Raw genomic sequence first — 23,224 nt, 5'->3', positions numbered from 1 at the left:
GACATTAAAGCATTAGCAGTTACATGGCCAGATTACCTTATTTTACACCATAGTGCATCGTGTGGCTTATCTCACATCATACATCTTTTAAGAGGTTAATTAAAACTGTCCAACAGACTGAATTGTCTCGAACAGTGAAGGATTTTTTTTTTCTTCAAGCTGTATCAATAGTGAAAAATGTTTTTGGTTAATGTCTGAAGAAATACTTTCTGCATTTTACTTCAAGATATTAGTTAGTAGTCCTTTTAACTTTTGAATTTCCATTTAATGTTGTTTTTCTTATAGGCACTTTTTAGATTTGACCAAAATATATTAGTTGGACAAATTTAAATACTGTATTAAACTTCTATCTCCTGATAATAGGTCTGATTATATTGTACTAATTTTGGTTTTTTCCTTTCATCGACAACATTTTTTACTCTATTCATTTTATTTGTTAGAAGAATGTTATAGATAGACTTTATGATCCTACTTTTATTTGTAGGGGATATTTTGATGAAGAAATATCTAGGCATTTTCGTGATTTTTAGGAGAAATTACAGATAAAATGTATTGTTCGGCGTCAGATAATCTCTTTTTATCATGGCCCAAAGTAGTGCTACAGCAGTATGTTGATACCTTCCTTTTGTTAAATGTATTCTTGCAAGGTGAAATATTTAGTCTGACTGGGAGGAACAAGGTCCCTATTCTCACATCTCTGCTCTTACTCTCTGTAAGGGGGAAACATACATGGAGTCAATTCTAGGTCTATATACATTTCAGTGTAAGAGATCACAGTTAACAGATTTTCTCTGTTCATATAGAAAAAAGCTTTTCTTCTAGTTTAGGGATACTCACAAGGTTGCGGGTAGATAATATCAGTTTACTTACATGATTCATTTATACCTTGCCTTGTTTCAGGAGGAATTTAAGACAGCTTACAAAAATACATAAAATATATTATTAGCAAGGTGGAAGTTAAAAGTGGGAGCTAAAGAATAAAGAAAAACGAGAATGGAACCATAAAATGGAAGTAAGAAATGTATATCTTCATGAATTATGTGTGTGTGTGTTTCTGTATTCCCACACACACATCTATAATCTAACATCTACATTTCAAAAGGGGAAACATACTTAGTTACTAAGTTCTGTATCATTAGGTAAAAGTAATTATGCTAATTTCCATAAGACAAAAGAAAACCTTAACTATTTTTGGTACTAAGACCAGACAGGCATTTCTCTCAGAGAAGGATCTTCATAAAAAGAATCTTGATATAATGAGCAAATTCTTTGACAGCATTTTTATAGGCGATACCATTGCAATTTTAATAGGTTTTTAAATATACTCATTGCATCATATCAAAAACCAGTTTCAGTAAAAAATAGTCCCACAGGGAACCAGTACATAAAACCAGGATGGTTTTATGTTGATATAGTTGGATCCAGGAGTAGAATTTTAAATGTTTGGAAGAATGAACACACAATATGTTCTTCAAGCTATTTTCCCTCAATACTATTTCTCTCAAACAAGATTTTGATATAGTATGGCAGTGAGTTTGGCATTATATTCTCTAACAAACTCCTGGAAAATACCTATTTGATGATGTTGATTTGAATTCAGATCAGACCTATTGGTTATAATAGACCATTGATCTGAGGGGAGAAATGACACTCTTTTCTGAAAGCTTATGAGTCTTTCATCTTGGACAACCACCTTATTAAATTTTTTGTACAATGAAACATACTTGCTAATAATTTTGTTATTGAATTTCTACATGCAGAAAATTGGAGATTCATACCGTGGCTACTGTGTAAGTGAGACTGAATTAGAAAGTGTCCTAACATTTCATAAGCAGCAAACACAGAGTGTTTGGGGGACTCGCCAATCTCCGAGCCCAGCCAAGCCGGCTACGCGCTTGATGTGGAAATCCCAGTATGTCCCATATGATGGAATTCCATTTGTCAATGCAGGTACTTTCTAAAAGAGTTATTTTAAAAGGTTTAGAAGCAGCCATGATTCGTTATGACAATGTGATTTTGCTAAGGTGATACATTTTCATTTTGGTAGATGACAACTGACTGTTAATTGATGAAAATGCATATATGAAAAGAAAGTTTACAGCAAACATAACCAAATATTTTGTGTTGTAAAATTGTATTTTAATATATTAGGGTAAATAAATAATACTTTATACTAATAAACAAAGTAAAAAGTATTGAAATTCCAGCTTTATCTATTTAATAAAAATTAAACAATAGAGTGATTTTATTATTTTCAATATCTATAGCTGGATGATTTTTTTTCCCCATCCAGTCCAGATACTCCCTCCTTCTCTCTTGATTTGTTTTGTGGGAAAAATCTGTGTGCATTTTATATATCTTATAACCCTGGAGTTAATGAATATAGTTTGTATACAATCTGGAGTTATCATACAGAATTCTAAATGTTCCAGTATTAGGGTTCTTAAGCATCAAGTATTCTCAAACACTGGGCTAGTGTTTTCTAAAGCAGTAGAGTTTCAAACAACTCCCAGAGAGTCCCTCTAGCACTAGTTAGACCCCCAAAAACCTAAGAATAAATGATTTATTTCATAACTGTGGGAGCACTGAGTCTGCTGAAGAGTTGCAGCCTCATCCTGGACCTCTGAGGGTAAAGGGAACTACTTAGAGGAAGACAAAATAAGTGTAACGCCTTCTGCCTAGACTTAATTCTCCTCCCTAGTTCTAATACCTTCTTAACCCTCCACAGGCAGCCACTACATGAATTTGGTGTGTATTTTTCCAGTCTGTATTTGTATACTTTATCATGTATATTTGTATTTATAATAATGTATTTTATTGTTTTGAATATTTTCAAGTGTACTCAAGTAATGAGCTATAGACATTGTTAGGTAAACTTTTCACTCACTCTTATTTTTTGAAATTATTCATATTAATACTTATAAATCCTAGTTAATCTAATGTAATTATTTTATAATTTAATATTATGGAATATTAAACTATTATTTACATTTGGTCATTCCAGCATTATTTTTCTAATACTCATTTAGGTTTTTTCCAACTTTTCAATATTACAAAAAATGCTTTAGTCTAACCTCCACAGTATACATTTTCTGTTGAAAAGTTGTAAGTAGTTTTTCTAGAGTGTATGCATTAAAGTGGAGTTGCTGAGTTGTAAAGCGTGCTCATTTTGTCTTTTCAAGATTATCTTAAATTGCTCTGTAAAGTGGTCCAAAAATCCCTCTCTAAATTTTTTTTGGCCAGATGTATTTCAGAATTCTGAATTTTTGGAATGTAATATGGTAATATTACAGAATACTCCTAGCAGGTATTCTCTAAACAATATCACATAATCAAACACAGTAGTACTTTATGTATAGTCACATTAAGAGAAATAAAAAAGTCTGTAAATAGCTTCATAAAGTTCAGGTCAGGTTTTGCAACCAAATGAATCCCCCCAAATTTTTTTTCCTTGCTTTTTAAACTTCAAAATCATACAACCTGCATCAGTTTTTAGTCCTTTTAACAATGTAGAAAAATTTCCCTTTCCTATGTTTGTTCTATGACTTAGCGTTGTCAGATTTTTTTAAATCTTTATACTATGGAAATTTTCATATGCATGTCCAAGTAGAGGTAGTAATATGTGAACTATCATAACTCCATGTATCCATCAGTTTCAGCAAGCATCAGTATATGGTCAGCCTTGTGTCATTCATACCCCTACCCACTTCTTCATTCTCCATCCACAAGACGATCTTACAGGAAATTCCAGATACCGTTTCATCTGTAATTGTTAAAGTCTATAGTGTATACTGAAGTACATATCTGAAATATAAGGACTCTTTATATATATATAAGTATAATGACAATCTCATTATCACACTTTAAAAGAATTAACAAAATTTAAAAGAATTTTTGTCATGTATTATGCAATGTTCACATTTCTCCACTTATAATTCTTCTTGCATAGGTTTGTTCACATTCATGTGCAAATAAAATTCATGGTTCAGATTTGGTTAATGTATCTCTTAAATTTCTTCTCATCTAAAAATTTCTCTCCTCTTTTCCCCCAGGTAGTTTGTCCTGTAGAGTTTGCCATATTCAGTATTTTGCTGATTCCATCTCTGTGGTGTTTTTAAGCTTGTTCTTTTATCTCCTGTATTTCTTCTGAACTGTTAGATTTCGGGGTTTGATAAATGAAGATTTAATCTTCATTAAAGTATTTTGCAAGAATAATTTTTAGGTGTGCTGTGGACTTCTTATTGTTACCTATGTGGTATTTATAATGTTGAGATTGATCAGCGGATTCAGTTATTTTAGAGTATTATCTTTTTTTTTTGTTTTTGCCAATCTGAAGAGTGTGAGATAGTGTTTTATTATTGTTTTAATTTCCATTTCTTGTTTGCTAGTGAAGTTGAACATCTTTTTATTTGTTTATTTAAAATCATTTTCTTTTCTTTCTGAATTGCCTGCTCATAGCCTTTGCTCATTTTTTTTCACTAGTTTGCTTTTATTTTTTTAAAGTTATTTATAGTTTTTTCTATTCAGCATATTCTTTCTTTTATGTATTATAAAGTACTGTTTCCAAAACTGGGTTTTCCCACATTATTTATGGTGTCTTTTAAATAGAAGTTGAAAATTATAGTATCACCTTTATCAACATTTTTATTTATGATTGGTGTTTTTGGTTTTATATTTGAAAAGTTTGCTGTACCTTACATAGATTAGGATATTCAACTTAAAATCTTAAATTGTATAGTTTCCACTTCTGTTTATTTGTATTATCCATTGCAGTGTAACAAATTACCCCAAATACGGTGGTTGAAAATAGCAAACATTTATTGTCTCACAGTTTCTGTCGGTCAGGAATCTAAGAGTGGCTTAGCAAGGTGGTTCTGCCCCAGCCCCCTCACAAGACTGCAGTTAGGTGCTGGCTGGAGCTGCAGTCCTCTCATGGCTTGACTTGGGGAGAATCTGCTTCCAAGCTCACTCATGTGGCTGTTGGCAGGCCTTATTCCTTGCCACGTGGGTCTCTCCACATGATATCTAATTTCACCCAGAGATAACAGTCCAAGCAAGAGCAAGAAAGTACCCAAGAAGTCAGAGTCCTTTTATAACCTAGTATCAAAAATAGTATCCTGTCACTTCTGCCATATTCATTTGAAGTAAATTAGTAAGTCTAGCCCACACTCATGGGGAAGGAGTTACACAAAGACACAAGTACTATGAGGCAGTGGTCATTGGGGGCCATCTTAGAAACTGGTAATCACATTATTCTGACAACTCAAATAGAAATATAGAAATAATTATAAAAGGAAATAAAAGGTTAAATAATATTAATATTTACTAACAAATGTAACATTTACTAATTTTTCCACTTATAAAATAGTAACCTTATTATTAAAAATCATATGTATGTAATATCAGTTGACATTCAGTAAATGTGGTATTTGCCAATTTCCTTACCATAATTTGGTACATTTGGTAAGTATTAGAATAAACTTTTAAATTTATGTGTGTACATCTTAGTAAGACTTACTGATGTTTTCTCTCCTCTAAGGTTGTGTAATTGGAAGTATAGATTTTGTCATTGCCACCACCAAGTTATTTTTAATCTAGTATCCAGAACAGATGGATACTTGAATTAATATCAATAGTTGGTTTTGGCCCACAGGGAGTAGAGCTGTGGTAATGGAATGTCAGTATGGGCCAAGGAGAAAAGGTTTCCAGTTAAAAAAAATCAGTGAACAGGAAAGCAGATCTTGTCAGCTCTACAAAGCTACTTGTCCAGCTCGGTAAGCTTTACTTTCTTTTATTTCTTTTTTTATTAAGTCCTTGTTTTTGAATATACACATTTTATTAAGTTTTAGTGCCAAAAAGTATACAGTGAAATTTGTTTCCTCTTACACTGCTCCCCATGTCCCACTCTAAGGCATCAACTCTTACCAGTTTCTTGAGTAACTTTATAGAAATACTCTGTGTATATGTGTATAGATGTATACCCTACTTTACCCTCAAAAATGTTGAAGATTTCTGTAAAGATTACCAATATTTTTCTTTTCTTAAACTTAGATAGTATTGTACCTTCTTTCCTACTATGAATTCACATTGATTTATTTCCATTCTGAATACCTATTGTGGTTATTTACTCCAAAACTATATGCTTCATACCAATGTGAATGTAGTGACATATACTATTATACACTTTTTTTTGGTTCCCAATATATTTCAGAGCTGGCTCCATGTCTGTATATAAATGAACTGAGTCCTTCTTTTTATTGATTGATTTATAAATTGAGATATAATTGACATACAAAATTATATTAATTTCTTGGTTCCTTCTTTTTAATAGCCATATAATATTCCATTTATAGATGAATTATCATTTACTTAATTAGTCCTCCAGTGATGGACATGAAAGCTCTGAGAAGTATTCTTTATTATCATCTACAAAGCTGCAGTAAACATTGTACCTATTTGTACACTTATATATCAGTGGAATAAATTTCTTAAAATTAACCTGCTAGGACAAAGGTTATTTTTTTTTATGTCAACAGTTATTGCAGAGTTTCTTCTTAAAGTGATTCTACCAATTACAGTCATACCAGCAATGTATAAGGCCAACATAGTAAGTTTTATGTAGAATAGGACTGCCGAGTGGTCATTCCTCTGGATGAGAATGAAAAATGTGAACCAATAAAAGGTTTTTATAATGTCCTTTACTAATATTCTTTTTTCATGCATTGAAAGTATTTTAAATTATAAAATAAAATGAAATTTAAAAATAAGATGTAAAGGTTGGATTTTGTTCAGCTTTGAAACATTTTATTCTAGCATTACATCTCATATCACAAACCTTAGTATTCTCAAGAAATTTTTGGGTTTTTTTTTTTTTGAGCAGGGAGAGTAATTAAATTTGTTTGTTTGTTTGTTTATTGGAGGTACTGGGGGTTGAACTCAGACCTTGTGCATGCTGAGCACGTGTTCTATCACTGAGCTATATCCTCCCTGCAGTCAAGAAGTTTTTAAAGCCAATTAAGAAGGCTTTTCATGCTTAATCTCATCATGCTAACTTTAGACAATATTTAACCCTGACCATTAAACAAAAATTTCAACTTTTAAATATAAGCAATATAAAACTTAAGCGGTAACTTGGGAGAAAATCTCTATATGTGAATAATTTTATTCTCTATCATTCTACAAGTGCTTTTTGAGTATCTACTTTGTGCCCAGCAACTTACATTGGGTGCCTTGGGAAGCAGGGAGACTAAAAGATGTATATGATTTTACTTAATCATGGGAAACTTAAAATATTGTTGGTAGGTCAGGAAACAAAAAACTATTAGAAAACATAATAGTAATGGATGTAGTATTAAATGTGGGGATTAGCTATCTTCAGAGAAGAAATATATCCAAGCAAATTCATAACAGGAAAGAAAGTACAACTTAACCTGGATACTGAAGTTTAGATTGAATTTGGGTAGGTAGAGAATTAGAGTAAAGCTATTATAAGCTAGGAGAATGATATAAAGATATGGTATGATTGTATATTTGATATCAGAGGAGGAAGGAACATTGAAAAGATAAACACAGGAAAAGCAATTTTATATTTGAAGTAATTAAAAGATGGGTAAATAAGCTAGCTAGAATCATATGGAATGCCTTGAACATTGCTAAGAAATTTGTACTTGATTAAGGAGCCGATAGATTCTTCAACAGAGAAGTACAAATGTAAAGATTATTGTGGCATTGATATATTAAGTGGATTTAAGAAATAGATGACTGGAGGCCCAGAGACCCCAGAATGAGGGTATTAAAGTAGTCCCGGCATGAGGTGTTTAGATTCCAGGAGAATGGAGAAGAGACAGATCCAGGAGGAAAAAAAGCTAATATTCATAATACTTAGGTTTTTTTACTAAGGTAATGATTATTGTTAATTTGCTAAGTATTATGCACTGAGAATATAGTATATCTTTCACATAATCATCTGAATGCTTTCTAGATTAATAAAATTTTTTCTAAACTTTAATGCTTAAATTAAACTTCTGTTTGATTAGTTAGATTATCTTGAGGTTATAGTATAATGAAACAAATTCTTCTTTTTCTTATAAAAAGGATTTACATTAAAAAGGTACAGAAATTTCCTGAATATAGAGTTCCTACAGATCCCAAAATTGACAGGAAAATAATCCGAATGGAGCAGGAGAAAGCCTTTAACATGCTAAAGAAGAACTTGGTAGATGCTGGCGGTGTTCTTAGGTATGATGTTTATATAGTTCTTTTACTTTACAAAATAATTAGCTCCATTTGCAAGAATTCTGTCTGTAAGGGAAATTATCTTTTCCAATTATTTCATTAAGAAATGGGTTTTATAAGGTAAATGTCTTACTAGTAGCTCTCTAGGTATTAAAATGATTTGCCACTGTATAGGCCATTGAGTGTATCAGCCAGATATGGTAGATAATTCTCACAAAAGAATTCTGTATACCATGTGGAAGTTTTTTGCCAAAATGACAAGTACATATTTAGCAACACATTTCATTATATATTTAGTACTTTGTTTCAGATACTTATTAGGAGCTGAACTTGCAGTCACCTGCATATTTTTTTAAAACCCGTCTTTGATTACTTATGGCAGCCAGAAATGAACTCTAAGCCTTATATAAAATACTGTCTTTTATCTTTTATGCTTCAAGTTTTTAAATAAGAAATATTAGCTTTCTTTCATACTTTCCTTTATGTGCCAGTCCAGGTAAAGATTTTGCAGTTGTATAATGGAGTTAAGTATGTGGAATATAGTTTTGTGTGATCTTTAGAAAGACTTTCAGATATATGAAAAATGAGTACAGTCAATAATTAGATCCTTCAGTTTGGAAAACACTGCATATAATTTTTAAGTAGGCTCCATGTCATGCAATAGTCATTGCAAGCACTTTGTATAAAAATATTTATTAGAACAGTATCCTGTCAGATCAGTTCATTTTCCTGCCATCTGTTTTTCACACTGCGTGGCTATACAAGAGAACTATATTCACCTTTTGGTTGATTCTCTTGCTTGTTGGGGCAACAGGAGCTTTAGTGTTGTGGAGGCAGTATGTTGAGTTCCTGTCAGAGAAGATTCTCTCACATAGCTCAGTTTTTTTTTTTAAACATTATTTTTATTGAGTTATAGTCATTTTACAATGTTGTGTCAAATTCCAGCGTAGAGCACAATTTTTCACTTATACATGAACATACATATATTCATTGTCACATTCTTTTATTCTGTGAGCTACCACAAGATCTTGTATATATTTCCCTGTGCTGTACAGTATAATCTTGTTTATCTATTCTGCATTTTGAAATCCCAGCCTGTCCCTTCCCACCCCCTGCCCCCTTGGTAACCACAAGTTTGTATTCTATGTCTGTGAGTCTGTTTCTGTTTTGTGTTTATGGTTTGTTTTTTTTTTTTTTAGATTCCGCATATGAGCGATCTCATATGGTATTTTTCTTTCTCTTTCTGGCTTACTTCACTTAGAATGACATTCTCCAGGAACATCCACGTTGCTGCAAATGACGTTATGTTGTTGGTTTTTATGGCTGAAAGTATTCCATTGTATAAATATACCACATCCTCTTTATCCAGTCATCTGTTGATGGACATTTAGGCTGTTTCCATGTTTTGGCTATTGTAAATAGTGCTGCCACATAGCTCAGTTTTGATAGGCACTGAATTATATCCACTCTGGTTAGGAGGATTATAGATACAGCACAGAAGTTGTAACTTGGAGAAAAAATGGTAAAAGAATGGTAAAAATATATAATTAAAAAGATGATGATTTTAAAAGTCTATCTTGAGGTAAAATTTACTTAATGTGAAATTTTAAATACCATTTTTATATATATTTAAATCATGCACCATCCTTAACTTTAGGGTCGTAGTAAAAGTCTTAAAGGTTTATACAGATCTTTATTTAATTGGATATAGCTTAGAGGAGTTAAGAGAAGACATTTTGGCTTTCATTTACATTTATTTTATTTATATTTAATGTATTTACATTTAAAAATTTATATCTACTTAATATTTTACAATAATATATAATTTTTCTTTAGATTATTCCTTCTCTTGATGAGTATTAATGTAAGTAACTATGATTTGTGCCTTCGTCTAGTAACATAATTTTAAACATTTTCTCTTGTCAGATGGTATGTACAGTTACCTACTCAGCAAGCTCATCAGTATCATGAATTAGAGACTCCCTGCCTCCCTCTGTCACCTTCCCCTTTTCCTATGTCTTCTCTTGAAGAAGAGGAAAGTGCAGTTAGAGATGAGAATTGTGCATTACCCTCACGTCTGCATCCTCAAGTAGCACATAAAATTCAAGAATTAGTATCACAGGGAATAGAACAAGTGTATGCAGTAAGGAAACAGCTAAGGTACAGTAGAAACAAATTGTTCTTCTACATTTTTCATTTTTGTTTGTTGGTTTAAATAATATACTCAACATTATAGACATTTTCCAGGATATATGCTATCAGAGTACGTAAGGAATATAGTTTAGTAATTTATTAAAATAATCTTATTTATGAACTGATCATTCTCAAGCAGATGCTTGGCAAGCCATGAGTAATGATTGGAATTACTCATTTGAGATATTCATTCTCATATTTGACAAATTGGACAACTTAAAAATGACATATACATTGAATTATGTACAAATACTTTTACAAAAATATTGTAGAACCAGAAATTTTAAAATGTAGGCCAGGATACTTATTTTAAGCTATTTGAAATGCAGTTAAATTTTATTACAACAAAAGAATACTGTTAGTTTTTTGTCTCATGAAATTTTACATGTAGCACTCTGGTCTAATTTTATTGATAGGCAGGATGTAATAATTATTATTATTATTATATGGCACATGCTGTGTGTGTGCCAGGGATTGTGCTAAGCACTTTGTATGCATGAATGCACTTATTGTTATGAGTCTATAAAGTTGGTGTATTTATCCTCATTTCGCAGACGAGGAGTTGGAGACTTAGAGCAGTTAAAGAACTGACTTCAGAGAAACGGGCAGAACTGAAATATTGGTCTGGCTCTACAGCCTGTGCTCTTTGCCATGATTTCTGCTACTTCACCGTGTTCTACTTGTTATTGTATTGTCTGATCTGAACAACACAATGAGTATTTCCTAGGATTATTTCTTAATTAATACATGGCTTTTTTATTTAGCAGCTTTCTTAGACTTTTTATATTTATTTCCATTGGGCCATTGTTAGAACAGAGCCAAAATTTGGTAAAGCCATCCACTCTTTACTAAACCTAGATCTTAGGGACAGAGGTATAATACAGCTCTGCAACATGGTCTACTGAATGGAATGCACAAAGCATATATATATTGAATTTTATGATTTCTTTTATATGTTTTTTATACAGTTGTGTGTCAATGCTGCCTTTCATTTCTGTCTTCTCTTTTGTCTCCTTGTAAAATTTGAGCAGGTCATATTTCATATATTAATTGATGCTTTTTGGAAGCAATGAAACATGTTAATGTGCATAACCTTGGTGTACGCCCAATCTTTCTTACTTTGTAGTAGGTGTATAACTGTGGGCAAATCACTTCTGTAGGCCTCAGTTCCCTCATCTGTAAAGTCAGAATGGTAATAGTACCTACCTGACAGGATTATAGTATAGGTTAAAGGAGATGCTAAGTATGAAGTGTTCAGTGCAATGCCTGACATAGTAAGCATTCAAAAAAAAATTACACTTAAATTGAAAATAGTGATTTATTTAAATTCGTAAAACAATCAAAGCTCACTCCAAAATATACAGGTGTTTAACCAATGAAAATACTACATTTCTTTAATCTGCAGGAATTTGATGACTTAATGTATGGGAGAAAAGTGGAAAAATATAAATTATTTATAAAACTATAAACCATACTTTATAGAAATTTATGCTAAAAGAGAACCTTTTTCATTTAATCTGAAGTAGATTGCTGGATTGTTTATGTTTTTATTCTATTTTATATCCTCCACAGAAAATTTGTGGAAAGGGAACTGTTCAAACCTGATGAGGTACCTGAAAGACATAATTTATCCTTTTTTCCAACTGTAAATGATATAAAAAATCACATCCATGAGGTACAGAAATCCTTGAGAAATGGAGATAATGTATATAACTCAGAGATTATTCCAGCAACGGTATGATTACAACTGTAATTCCTTGTTTTATTACAAAATCTTTCTCAGCTTCTATTACTATTTGGCCTAATGTGCATGGTTGCTATTAGGCCATATAAATAACTGTAATATAAGGAAAAATAGTAGTATCTTTTTCTTAAAATATAAACACAATGAACTCTCAGATGATGATTTGACTAAACTGTTTTTATTACTCTCACAAGAAGAAATATCAGTAATATTCCAACCCTGACTGTAATAACAATAGTAATCTTCACTTAAAAATCAACATATTTTAAATCTGTAAAAAGTATCTTTTACTCATTTAACAGATAGCTGTTGAGTATATACTGTGTATAACTCCACCTCTTTTTAAAATAGGTCAGTAGTTCAGACTTGAATACACAAAGTGATAATGTTGGTTCTGTTTGCCATCTATGGATATAAATTTTACCTCATTCTGTGATACTATAGTCTTTCCCTGAAAAGTGGCCATTTCTATGAAAATTTTGCCTACTCTGAAGAGATTAGTATCATTAACCAGAAACTACTAATTGTAATACAAACAGTGATTCAGGCATTAAAATCTCAGTAGCAATATCTTTTGCTCCCCATATTTTTACCTCTAAATTCAGTAACTGAATAGATTGAATTTTTTTTTAAGTTAGAGCTTACCATTCTTTTCTATCCAAAATTCTTCATTATTCACTATCCAAAATTCAGGGACTTAAACAAATTTGGTTAGCAGTGGTCTTTGCCATCTTTGCCATCTACTTGCTATCCAAATTCTTGCTATCTAAACTTGGGAAGCTAATTTATTTGGATAGTTAAGTATACTTATGCTTTGAGAATGTGAACAAGGAAAGAGAGTAATTATAGTATAAAGCACATTTATACTATGACTGAATAAAATATGACAATTGCATTGCTATTTTAAAATAATTATCAAGATAAATGCTTGAATTTTACTGAAGTTAATTTTCCCATTTCAGCTTCAATGGACTACAGATAGTGGGAATATTCTCAGAGAGACTGTAACAGTTACATTTGCAGAAGGTAGGTTATCTTGAATACTTTTGAGATATAAAATCAAATAATGTTAAAACTGGAAGACATAAGATATCTCACCTAATTTATCTCATCTAATTTATGAATAAGGAAACCACAGCCCAAAGAAGCAAGAGCAACTACGTTAGGATTTATCAAAATATTTCCAGCTATTTGAATTTCCTCCTATATAATCAACTTTTATACTTCTTTATGATTGAAATTTTGAGGCTAATGATTACTAATACAGTTTACTATGCAGCTAAGCTAATTTTAATAGTAATAACACTAAGATACCTTGATCAGAAAACCATTGTCCTGACACAACATTGTAAAATGATTATAAATCAATAAAAAATGTTAAAAAAAAAAAAAAGAAAAAAAGAAAACCATTGTCCATTTGTATGATTTGTTTTTTCTCATATGTTCTTACTCCTTTGTTCTCTCAATATTTCAAGCTTATTTCAGCCCTTTTTTTCTCTTCTCTAGATATGTCTTTCCTCTTCTTCTGCATGGCAAACTCCTCTCACTACTCAAATAGCAACCTCTTGGCTTTAAATGTGCCCTTTACTTCACTCCTTTTGTAAAGTTAGATATTCACTCTTTTGTACTTACCTCTGCTTTAATGTGGTATCCTTTTGTTTATTATCCATACCTTTCATTATGATTTGAGGATTGTGTTTTATTCAAATGAATGTACCTAATTCTTAGCATAATGGCTGCTAAAAAGTTAATACCTGAAAAAATGCTTTAGAATAAATTAATAATTACATATAATTATTTCTTTATTCTTCAGCTTATTAACCTTTAAGAGCCACTTAAAGAATTAGAATTAATTAATTTGTTCTGTGTATATTTAACTCTGTGATAAATGCTGAACATAAAAAAAACAAGTAAGTTTCTTGCTTCATTGAATTTAGAGTTTAACAAGAGGAAAAGACACCAAAGTATATTCTAATTACTATTATGAATCGTGCCATGAGAGAGTTGTTCCAAATTGGGAATGGGAATAGTGATAGAGACATATAACTTAGTCCAAAGAGTAGGGAAGGGACACTTGATAAAGTGACTTTTATTTTTTTATTTTTTATTTTTTTAACATTTTTTATGGATTTATAATCATTTTACAATGTTATGTCAAATTCCAGTGTAGAGCACAATCCTTCTGCCATATGTGAACATATATACATTCATTGTCATATTTTTGAAAAAGTGACTTTTAAATTGAGAACTGAAGAATGAATAGGAATTTGCCAGTCAAAGGAATAGCATGTTTGAAGGCTAAGCAAGAAAGAGCTTGCCATGTCCAAGGAACTTAAGAAAGCTAGTGTGGTTTTAAGTATAGACAATGCTTGGAGATAAAAACCGGTAACTCAAAATAAGTTTAGGAGGCCCCTTCAGCTGTCCAAATGGGATGTGATAGTGGTTTAGATTACAGTTGGTGGCATTTATACTAGAAATTGACAGATTAAGTTATTTAAAAAGTTGAATTCAAAGGCTTTGGTTCTTGATTGAATAGATGTGGGAGATAAAAGAGTGAGAATGATCTGGGATGATTTCTTGAGTTTCTTCCATGAGCAACTGCTAGTGGCATTTACTGAGCTCAGCAACCCCGACATAAGAATAGGGTATTGGTAGCAGGGGAGAAAAATAGATCATGAGATCAACTTTGGAAAAGCATGAGTACCAGGCCATTTCAGTGTAGTGGATTGGGACAATGCCATATTGGAGTGGTTGAATAGTGAATGGGAGATGAATGAAGAGGTAGAGGCAATGTGGACCACTTTTTCAAAAAGTTTGCTATGAAGGGAGTATGGGGTTAAGGGAAGATATTTTAGGACAGGAGAGATCTGAGAGAGAGATGAAGATGAAGGTACTTGATAGCTTTTGTGAAGGGAAGTTGAGGACATTTCTATCTGATAGCTTCTCTTTTCTCTTTAAGAGTGCTAAGAATGAGAAAAGGTCTCAGGAAGGGTGGCCAGGATTTGAAGAAACTGGACATTAAACATCAAACATAAAATAGAGTGAGAGAAACTTTGTAAGATTGTCATATACGTGAAGACCCTATTGAGGCTGATGATCATGAGTTGGTATTAGTAGTAGCAGTGAGTTTCTTCTTCAGTGGCAGTCATCTTTATGTGCATAGGCCCTGGAAGCCATTTTCATCTGGAATTAGGATTTTATCAAGGAGGGTAAGACCAAAGGATGGGGAGGCAAGGGAGTTTAGGGTATTTGCAAGAGAGTGACTAAAATCACAAACCCAGGACTCTATGCTGGATGGGGAGAGAATTTTATTAATGAAGATATTGATGGATCTGAAGAAAACTGAAAAATCAATTAGCAGGAGGTTCACATGAGACTGAAGAACAATTGTGGTGGAGTGCCTGAGAAAAATTCCTGGAAGAGTAAGAGGTTGTGATCAGAGAATTGGCTGTTTGAATTAGAGCTTTTAGATATACAATACAGACCAGGGTACGACCATAGTAGTGGGTGACTGCAGCAAAGTGAAGTGGAAAGACGATTAGAAATGAAGAAGGTAGGAAAAGTGAAAGTGCCATTAATTCTCTCATCAGTCCTTTGAGGAAAATTCTCTTCTTATCCTGGTTTTACAGATGAGGAAACTGAAGTTTAAAAACTGAGTTAAATAGCATATTGAAGATCACAGAGAAAAGTTAGCACTTAAATCCATTCTTGTCTCACATTGGGACCATTTTTAAAAATTACTCAGTTACATAGATGTAATATGCAATATGGAAGCAATATATAGTTGTTGATAATTGATTTTTGATTGACTTAAAGATATGAATATATTTGGATTAACATGTAATAATTACATGAGAAGGACTCAAATTTCCTAAGGACAATTACTTAAAATATTGAGATATTTAGAAAGAAAGACATTTTTACTCTTACTCATTTATTCCAAAATGAGTTATTGAAAGAAAGTTAATATTATTATTGAAGGCCTGCTTTATGCCAGGCATTGTCCTAGGCATTAGGGCTACCAAAGATGAATTAAATTTGGTCTTTGTAACTGAGAGACTCAATAGACTTTCCATATCTGGAGAAATTTAGGTGTAGTTCAGCAACATAAAATAGAAAGTGGGCTAGATTAGAGTTATATGTATATAGAATCTTTCAAGGAAAAAAATTTCTCACATCCCATCCTATACATACTGAATTAAAATTACTAGAGGTTGAACCTAAGAATGTAATTTTTTTTTTTTTTTTTTTTTTTTTTTTTTTTAGTTTCCTTAGTTATTCTGATGATCTACTAAGTTCTGGGTATAGTGGACAAGCTCACCTTTTGAAGTCCTTTTCAAACCTTTGCCGTTATTTCCTATTCCATTTCTGATAGTAGGGGTTGTAATAAAGTATGTCATAGAAGCCATAAAAATTATTTTGTTTTAATAGTTTATTTTTTATATAATACAGGAAATTCACCGGGAGAATCACTTTCCCCCAAAGTGGAAACAAATCAAACAAAGGGTTCTTTGTCTCCAGAACCAACCCACTTGCTCTCCTCACTTTCTGCATTTCAGCCAAAAATATTCACACAACTACAGGCAAGTATCAAATGTAATAGCCAAATCTGAGGCCTTTATCTTTCTTCCTCAATTTCCCCTCGTCTCTTAGGAATTTTACAGAATTGTTATGGAATTACAGTAATGATCGAAGATGTCATCATTAATTTCCTGACTTTTTGATATCTTCATTTAAGATGATAATTTAAAAAATATGTTTTGGTAAAGTTTGAATTGACAGCACATGCAATAAAATTTAGTTGTATTGCGTTTCCTTTGATTCTTGTTTCTGTCCTCAGTTAATATTTGTTAGTAACTATATTCTTAGATTTTATTCCAATTTTGTGTCAAAAAAGTAGTATGTTCGATGAGAAAATCACACGTAGTAAATTCAGACATTTTGATGTAACTCTTTTTGGTTTAAAAGGGTTTGCAGTTGCAACCAAGGTTCACTTCTGTTGGATCACCAGCTCCGATATCAGTAAATAACCACCCCTCCTCTAGTCCTTCAAGACTTCTGGATTCAGTAGGAGGCGCTCTAATGAATAATAATTCTCTACTGCTTGGTCAGAGTCATAGCCTTCAAACAGATACATGCCTAACTGAAAACAATAGTATTGCCTCTACTGTGGGTAACCTTCCAGGACCAGATCAAAATCTGGTTGCCGTGGATCAGCTGGTGGAAGTTGGAGATGATGAGGATACAGAGAATCTGGAAAGAAGTGTTCATCGGATTCTGTTGGGAAATGTGCAGACCATTCCAGTACAGATTATAGACAGCCACCCAGCTCTTAGTAAGTTAAAATCATCTTATGATTTTATTTTTTTAACCTTTATGGACCATCATCACTATTACACTACAGAAAAAACTGTCATTTCTACCCAATGGGTTTATAATATATAAATAGATCAAGTAAAACTAAAAGAAAAAGGGGAAAATTGCATGAGCGTGAGTTTAATACCTTTTAAACTTCTAATTTTTTCTTCTCTATCAAAATTATTCATTCCCTAACTACTTAGTTTTACATGGAAAATCTGTGGTGATATGAAATCAGGAAGGTCATTTTAGAATGCATGAAAAAAATTAGAGAAACTCTAAAAGAAAAACTCTTTAGTGTAAAATTTATTATGGGAAAATGATACAAAGAAAAATGAAATGCAATTGGCAGATATAAAGGTTAAAAGGAGGATTTTGATTTACAGATTTAAATGTTGAATTCTATGAATCAACTTGAAATGAAACTAGTTAGACTTGGAGACTTGGGTTTAATCCAAGACTTTGTTGCCTTCACTTTGGAATGAACCCAGTCAACATAGGAATAAACTCTTTTAACTTCTGCTTGACCTATGTCACCACTTCTCCCACAGATTGTTCTTGATTAGGCACTTCTGTGGGAAAAGATTTGCAGTTTGCTTTGAAGAACAGAAGTCTTCAGAGAAATTATCCTTAGAACATGTATTTTCCTTCCATATGTGACATATTTCCTTCCAGAAGAGAATCATTGTCTTTTTAAATTGACAGGAAGTATTACTTTTAAGAAAATTTATCCAGAGGGCTGTGGGCAGTTTTCTTTAAGAACTTTAGTAGAAGAGAGAGAAAGGGAATATGTATGAATTAATCCTCACAACAACTCCATGAAATAGTTAGTGGAGTCCCTATTCTACACATGTGGAAACCAAGGCTCTGGGAGATTAAGTAATTGCCAAAAGATCACATCTAGTAAGTGACAGAGAGAGGATTCAAACTCAGATCTGCCTTCTCTCTAAAACTTCTTTCCATTCTAAGATGCTTCCTCCTTCTGTGTTGTGCCAACTTATATCTGGGAGCTCTAATTCAGATTGCTTTAAAGGAGACCCTCTTTGGATCTGAACTTGCATGATTTATCAAGTTAGATCCAAACTGATCTGAGGTTCTACTTCACTTGAATATGAATTCTTAGGTCACTGAAATCCATCCTCTGCTAGTTTTCTCATTATGACTTGGGCAGAACTCCAACACACTCATATGTGACAAGTATTAGGTGTGTTCAACATACTTTTCTGAACAAATATGGTCTCCTTAACCTTGGTTCCTACAGCAATTGAAAAACCGATATTCCTGAGAAAGAGAAAGATTTTATTTTATCAGTTCACAGTAGTGTTGCTGGTATGCTATATTTATATTCATTTGGTTGCAAATACTTTGAAATTGGAATGCTAGGTGCATTCTGAAATGTTTTGTATTAGCAAACATTCACATAGCTCTGACTTAACTGTACAAGCTATCATTTAAGATGTGGCATATTTTTTTCTGAAGTACTTATGAAGTGAAGTTTAAGGAGAACATTTTCCTTGATGTATGACCACATACAGAAACCGTATGAGAATGGTAACACATCAGTGAATTTTTAGTATATATGCCTGACGTTTGCAAAGCAAATCATTTTCAAATAATGAGAGACTTCCTGACTTTTATTCACACGTTTTTAAAGACAGTTAAGTTTAAATTTGCGATATTCCTTATAAATTTTTTAAATTATGGACTGCTTTTTGGTCAAAGTACCTTTTGAAGAGAACAACTATACAGTTTTCTTGGTCTCTTTTTTTTTCCATACTGAAGGAATTTAATATGAATCGCTGTTAAGATGTCAGACACACTGAGTTCTCAAAAACACCAACTGTTTTTCTAAATTACTTGGTTCTTTTTCCAAACTACTGCTTTTTGCATTGCTTCTAAATTCATATAATTCTAAAGATTCCAGTGTTATAAACTATATTAACCCTTAGGGTTTTTCTTTTATGTTTGGTTTTAAAGTTGAAGAAAATCCAGAAGGTACCATTTCTGTGAACCAAGTTAAGCAAGAACCCAAAGAACCAGGATTGTCTATGGAAGCAAAAAAAAAATTTGGACTGTAAGAAATTATCTGCTACATAAATTATTGAAGCTTTTCAGAATTTACAACATCGGTGACTTCTGATGTTATAGAAAAGAAGGTGAATATTGTCAAAGAGCAGTATTGTGATAAGTGGACTGAAGACTGATTCAATGAGCAGCTTTAATTTAAAACTGATATATTTGTTGCCAATTCCCTATTTTTACATTGAGATATTTTATTCCTTTTATTTTGTATAATTCTTATGTTTTTTGAGTATCTAATAAGGCCAGTATTTCAAAAGATCATCTGAAATTATCCACAGCAATGTAGTCTGAACTCAAATATTTATCTAACTCATCCTCTGAAAATATCTAATTTTGGTTCTTAAAAAAATAACAAAAACAGTGTGTGAGTGTACGTGTGTGTGATGACTTTTTTTAAGTTCTGAAAGAACTTACTCCTTCTTTAAAGTTGTAAAGAAAAATTTTAAATTGACAGGCAAATGAGAGAGTATCTGTAGTCTGTCTCCTTTGGAAAGAAAAACAATAGATTTTACATCATAACATGAAGTCTAGCATTCACATCTGTGAAAACTATGTCATTGCATTTTAGCTTCTTCCATTCTGATTTTTATACTTCTAACTACAAACCAATAGCATACCAATGGTCATCTGGTAGAAATTTAGTGTCTTTGTAAATACTGAGAATTTTAACTTGAATTAATCAGCTAAACAAGAGAAATATATGTATATTGCATGGTTTTATACAGTATTGTAGGTAAAATACTACTTATGAGTAAAAAAATATAGAAATTGAGCAGATTCAGAAAGAATAGTAGAATTCCCTGATGTTTACAGATAATTTGGGGGAACTTTTTGATATAAGTAGAGGATTTTTTTTTTCCTATTTTATATTGAAGATTTAACTCTGGTTAGAAAAGAATTTGAGTTATTTTTATTTTTCTATGCCAGAGTTCCTAATGAATTGATGTTATTAGAATTGATAGTATTTCAAGGTAAGGTTTTAAGTTTAAAATTTAGCTCATATTTAAAACTTTGTAACAACTGATGTGTTATATTTGCTTGTTGAGTCAGTATATTTACGTCAAATACTGAATAAGTACTAATCAGTATATTCATTATGAGCTTCTGTTTTCTGAAAGGTTGGGAAACTAGAAATGTCAATTATAACTGTCAAGAAACCAACCTAAAGGCTCCCCCCTTCCCCTGCCAGAGATCTTTTGTGGGTTTATTTACATTTTTATTTGAAAATAATAAGGATTTCAAATGAGTATTAGTGTTAAATATTCAAAGCATGCAGAATATAATATGAAATTCAACCTTAAGTGAATATAAATCTTTTTGCAAGTATGTTTACTTCAAATACTGAATAAGTATTATCAGTATATTCATTATAAGCTACTGTTTTCTGGAAGGTTGGTAAGCTAGAAATGTCAATTATATCTGTCAAGATCAACCTAAAGGCTTTTTTTTCTCCCAAAGATCATTTGTGAGTATATTTAAATTTTTATTTAAAAGTAATAAGGATTTCAAATGGATATTAATGTTTAATATTTAAAGTGTGCAGCATATAATATAAAATTTAACATTAATACTTTACATGAATATAAATCTTTTTGGCTTTTCTAAGTCCAATCTCCCATTCTTAATTCACTTTAATTGTATCAGGTACACGACATGTATCTGTGAGTACATGTTATGTTAGAAGTGGATGGAATTCTAAAATTCCTTACTCTTTAGACTTATCCTCTATTTAACATAAAATTCACTATTTATACCTCTATTTAATGCAAAGTTGATATTCAGTTACCTATATGATTTTTTAATAAGAATTGCTTTTTCCCCCTAAGAATTGATAATATTTGATGTCAGCGTTTATAGAGGCACACTGCCAAATCTATGTTGTGCTTAGTTAAACACAACTCTGAGTTACCTCAAACCCAGATTTCTCTTAGTCTGTATATTCTTAAAGGAAGTAAGTCCAAATTAATTTATGTTTTGTGTTGTATTGTGGGTAATATTTTCATTTGTTATTTCTAGTTTTTATGGAAAATTTTTTCAAGATTTTAAGTAACAGATGTTCATCTTTCTATGATGATAATAATTTGTTATTAAATATTTCACCAATTGAACTATATTCCTTTGGAGACATTCCTTGCTTTTTGATGTTGAGTTGCTAAGGAGAAATGCTTGTTAAGATGCAAATGCTAGTCAGTTACCTATGAGGATGAGAGATGTCAGAGGATCCAGACTTTGGCAGTTGATCAAGAACAAAACAGAGTTTAAAAATATTTCTCAGTTCATTCTATGTGAATGTCTCTTCTGATACTGTTTTTTTTTTTTTAATTGAGAAGACAGAAAGTTACAGTGTGTCTTCCCCACAATCAAAAAAGCAATAGAGAAAAAAAAAAAGTATGAAGGAAAGTTTAAATCCCTAATTGTATACTCTTTTGGTTTTTAGGTAGAAACTGGAACTATCAATATTTTCATGTAAGTATTTCAATGAGTAGCTCTTTAAAAATGGTTTCTAAATTAGTTTTAAAAGATTCATTTGTCCTCAAATGCCTGTTCAGTCACAATATATCAGTATTGTATTTTAAAGATGCTTAGTATTGCTTTTTTAAAAGTGTGTTTACACATTTTTATTAAATACAGTGCATAAAAGTTTCAGTATTATATTTGGCATTCTCCTAGCAGCTCTACAGCAAAGTTTGACATATGCTCTTTGGTGTCACATATTACAAGTTGTAATACCTGTAGTAGAAAGTTGGACATTCAAAATAAGCCATTAGAATTCATAATTACAGTTGAGCTTGTTTCTTCATTCAATTTTCATGTCCCAAGCCTCCAAGTGGACATTATATATACTACAGTGAATTATAGATAAACACAGCCATGGTGGGTCTTTCCCTCAATATTAGTTTTCTGTGTAAGAAGTTAACATACATAAAAAGCTTTTATGTCTTATGCAAGGTAAATGTTTTCTAAAAGTCACAAAAGTGATAGAAAATAGACTTGGGGACATTGTCCTGCATTAGAGTGTCTAATTTTGAGGCCTACCAGTTTGTTTTTCATCATTATATCCTATCAGAATACATACTTAATCATGTGAATATGAGAAAGATGCTGTTTAATTTTGTACCAGGTTTTTATAAAAATTTTTAAATGTGTGTGTATATTTATATATATTGTAACTTAATGTATAGTGTCCTTGTTACAATGTAATTTTTTCATTAAAAAATCCTGTGTTTTTTTCTTAAACCTGTTAGTTCTCTTTTTATACTTTTCCTGGGCATAGAAGTAATTTTGTTCATCTTGAGGATGCTGAATAAACATGTTAGTACCACAGAACTTGGGCTACAGATTTATGTTAAGTTTGGAATCTGAATATTTTTAGCCATAACTACCAGTAATTCCTGTTATGATTATGTTTGGGGATATATATGCATGTAATGCTCTCAACTCAGCCAACCATCAACATTTTAAAACACTGCATATAATAAGGTATAAGTAATTCTTTTTTCCCTGTATTTTGGCATTGCAACATCTTCAAGTACAGTTTCGTATTTTTGGAGTGATACCAGAAGTATGATTTAGAAAGGAGGGATCATTTATTTTTTCCTTTTTTGCTTTATT

The 23,224-nt window shown here is 31.7% G+C and overlaps 1 protein-coding gene across 1 annotated transcript in view; it reads left to right on the top strand.

Moving 5' to 3' along the window:
* Positions 1-22,849, top strand: part of CARF (calcium responsive transcription factor) — a 42,819-nt gene extending 19,970 nt beyond the window's left edge. The window contains 10 exon segments of the mRNA XM_074364158.1: positions 1,761-1,950; positions 5,654-5,774; positions 8,095-8,238; positions 10,162-10,395; positions 12,001-12,163; positions 13,135-13,198; positions 16,625-16,755; positions 17,141-17,507; positions 19,508-19,587; positions 19,589-22,849. Coding sequence (XP_074220259.1) covers positions 1,761-1,950; positions 5,654-5,774; positions 8,095-8,238; positions 10,162-10,395; positions 12,001-12,163; positions 13,135-13,198; positions 16,625-16,755; positions 17,141-17,507; positions 19,508-19,587; positions 19,589-19,627 — 1,533 coding nt within the window. The 3' untranslated portion in view covers positions 19,628-22,849.
* The last annotated feature ends 375 nt before the right edge of the window (positions 22,850-23,224 follow it).

The sequence above is a fragment of the Camelus bactrianus genome, chromosome 5, assembly GCF_048773025.1.
Source record: "Camelus bactrianus isolate YW-2024 breed Bactrian camel chromosome 5, ASM4877302v1, whole genome shotgun sequence".
Classification (NCBI taxonomy): Eukaryota; Metazoa; Chordata; class Mammalia; order Artiodactyla; family Camelidae; genus Camelus; species Camelus bactrianus.
The sequence above is the reverse complement of the archived record's forward strand: the minus strand, read 5'-3'. Positions and strand labels throughout refer to the sequence as shown.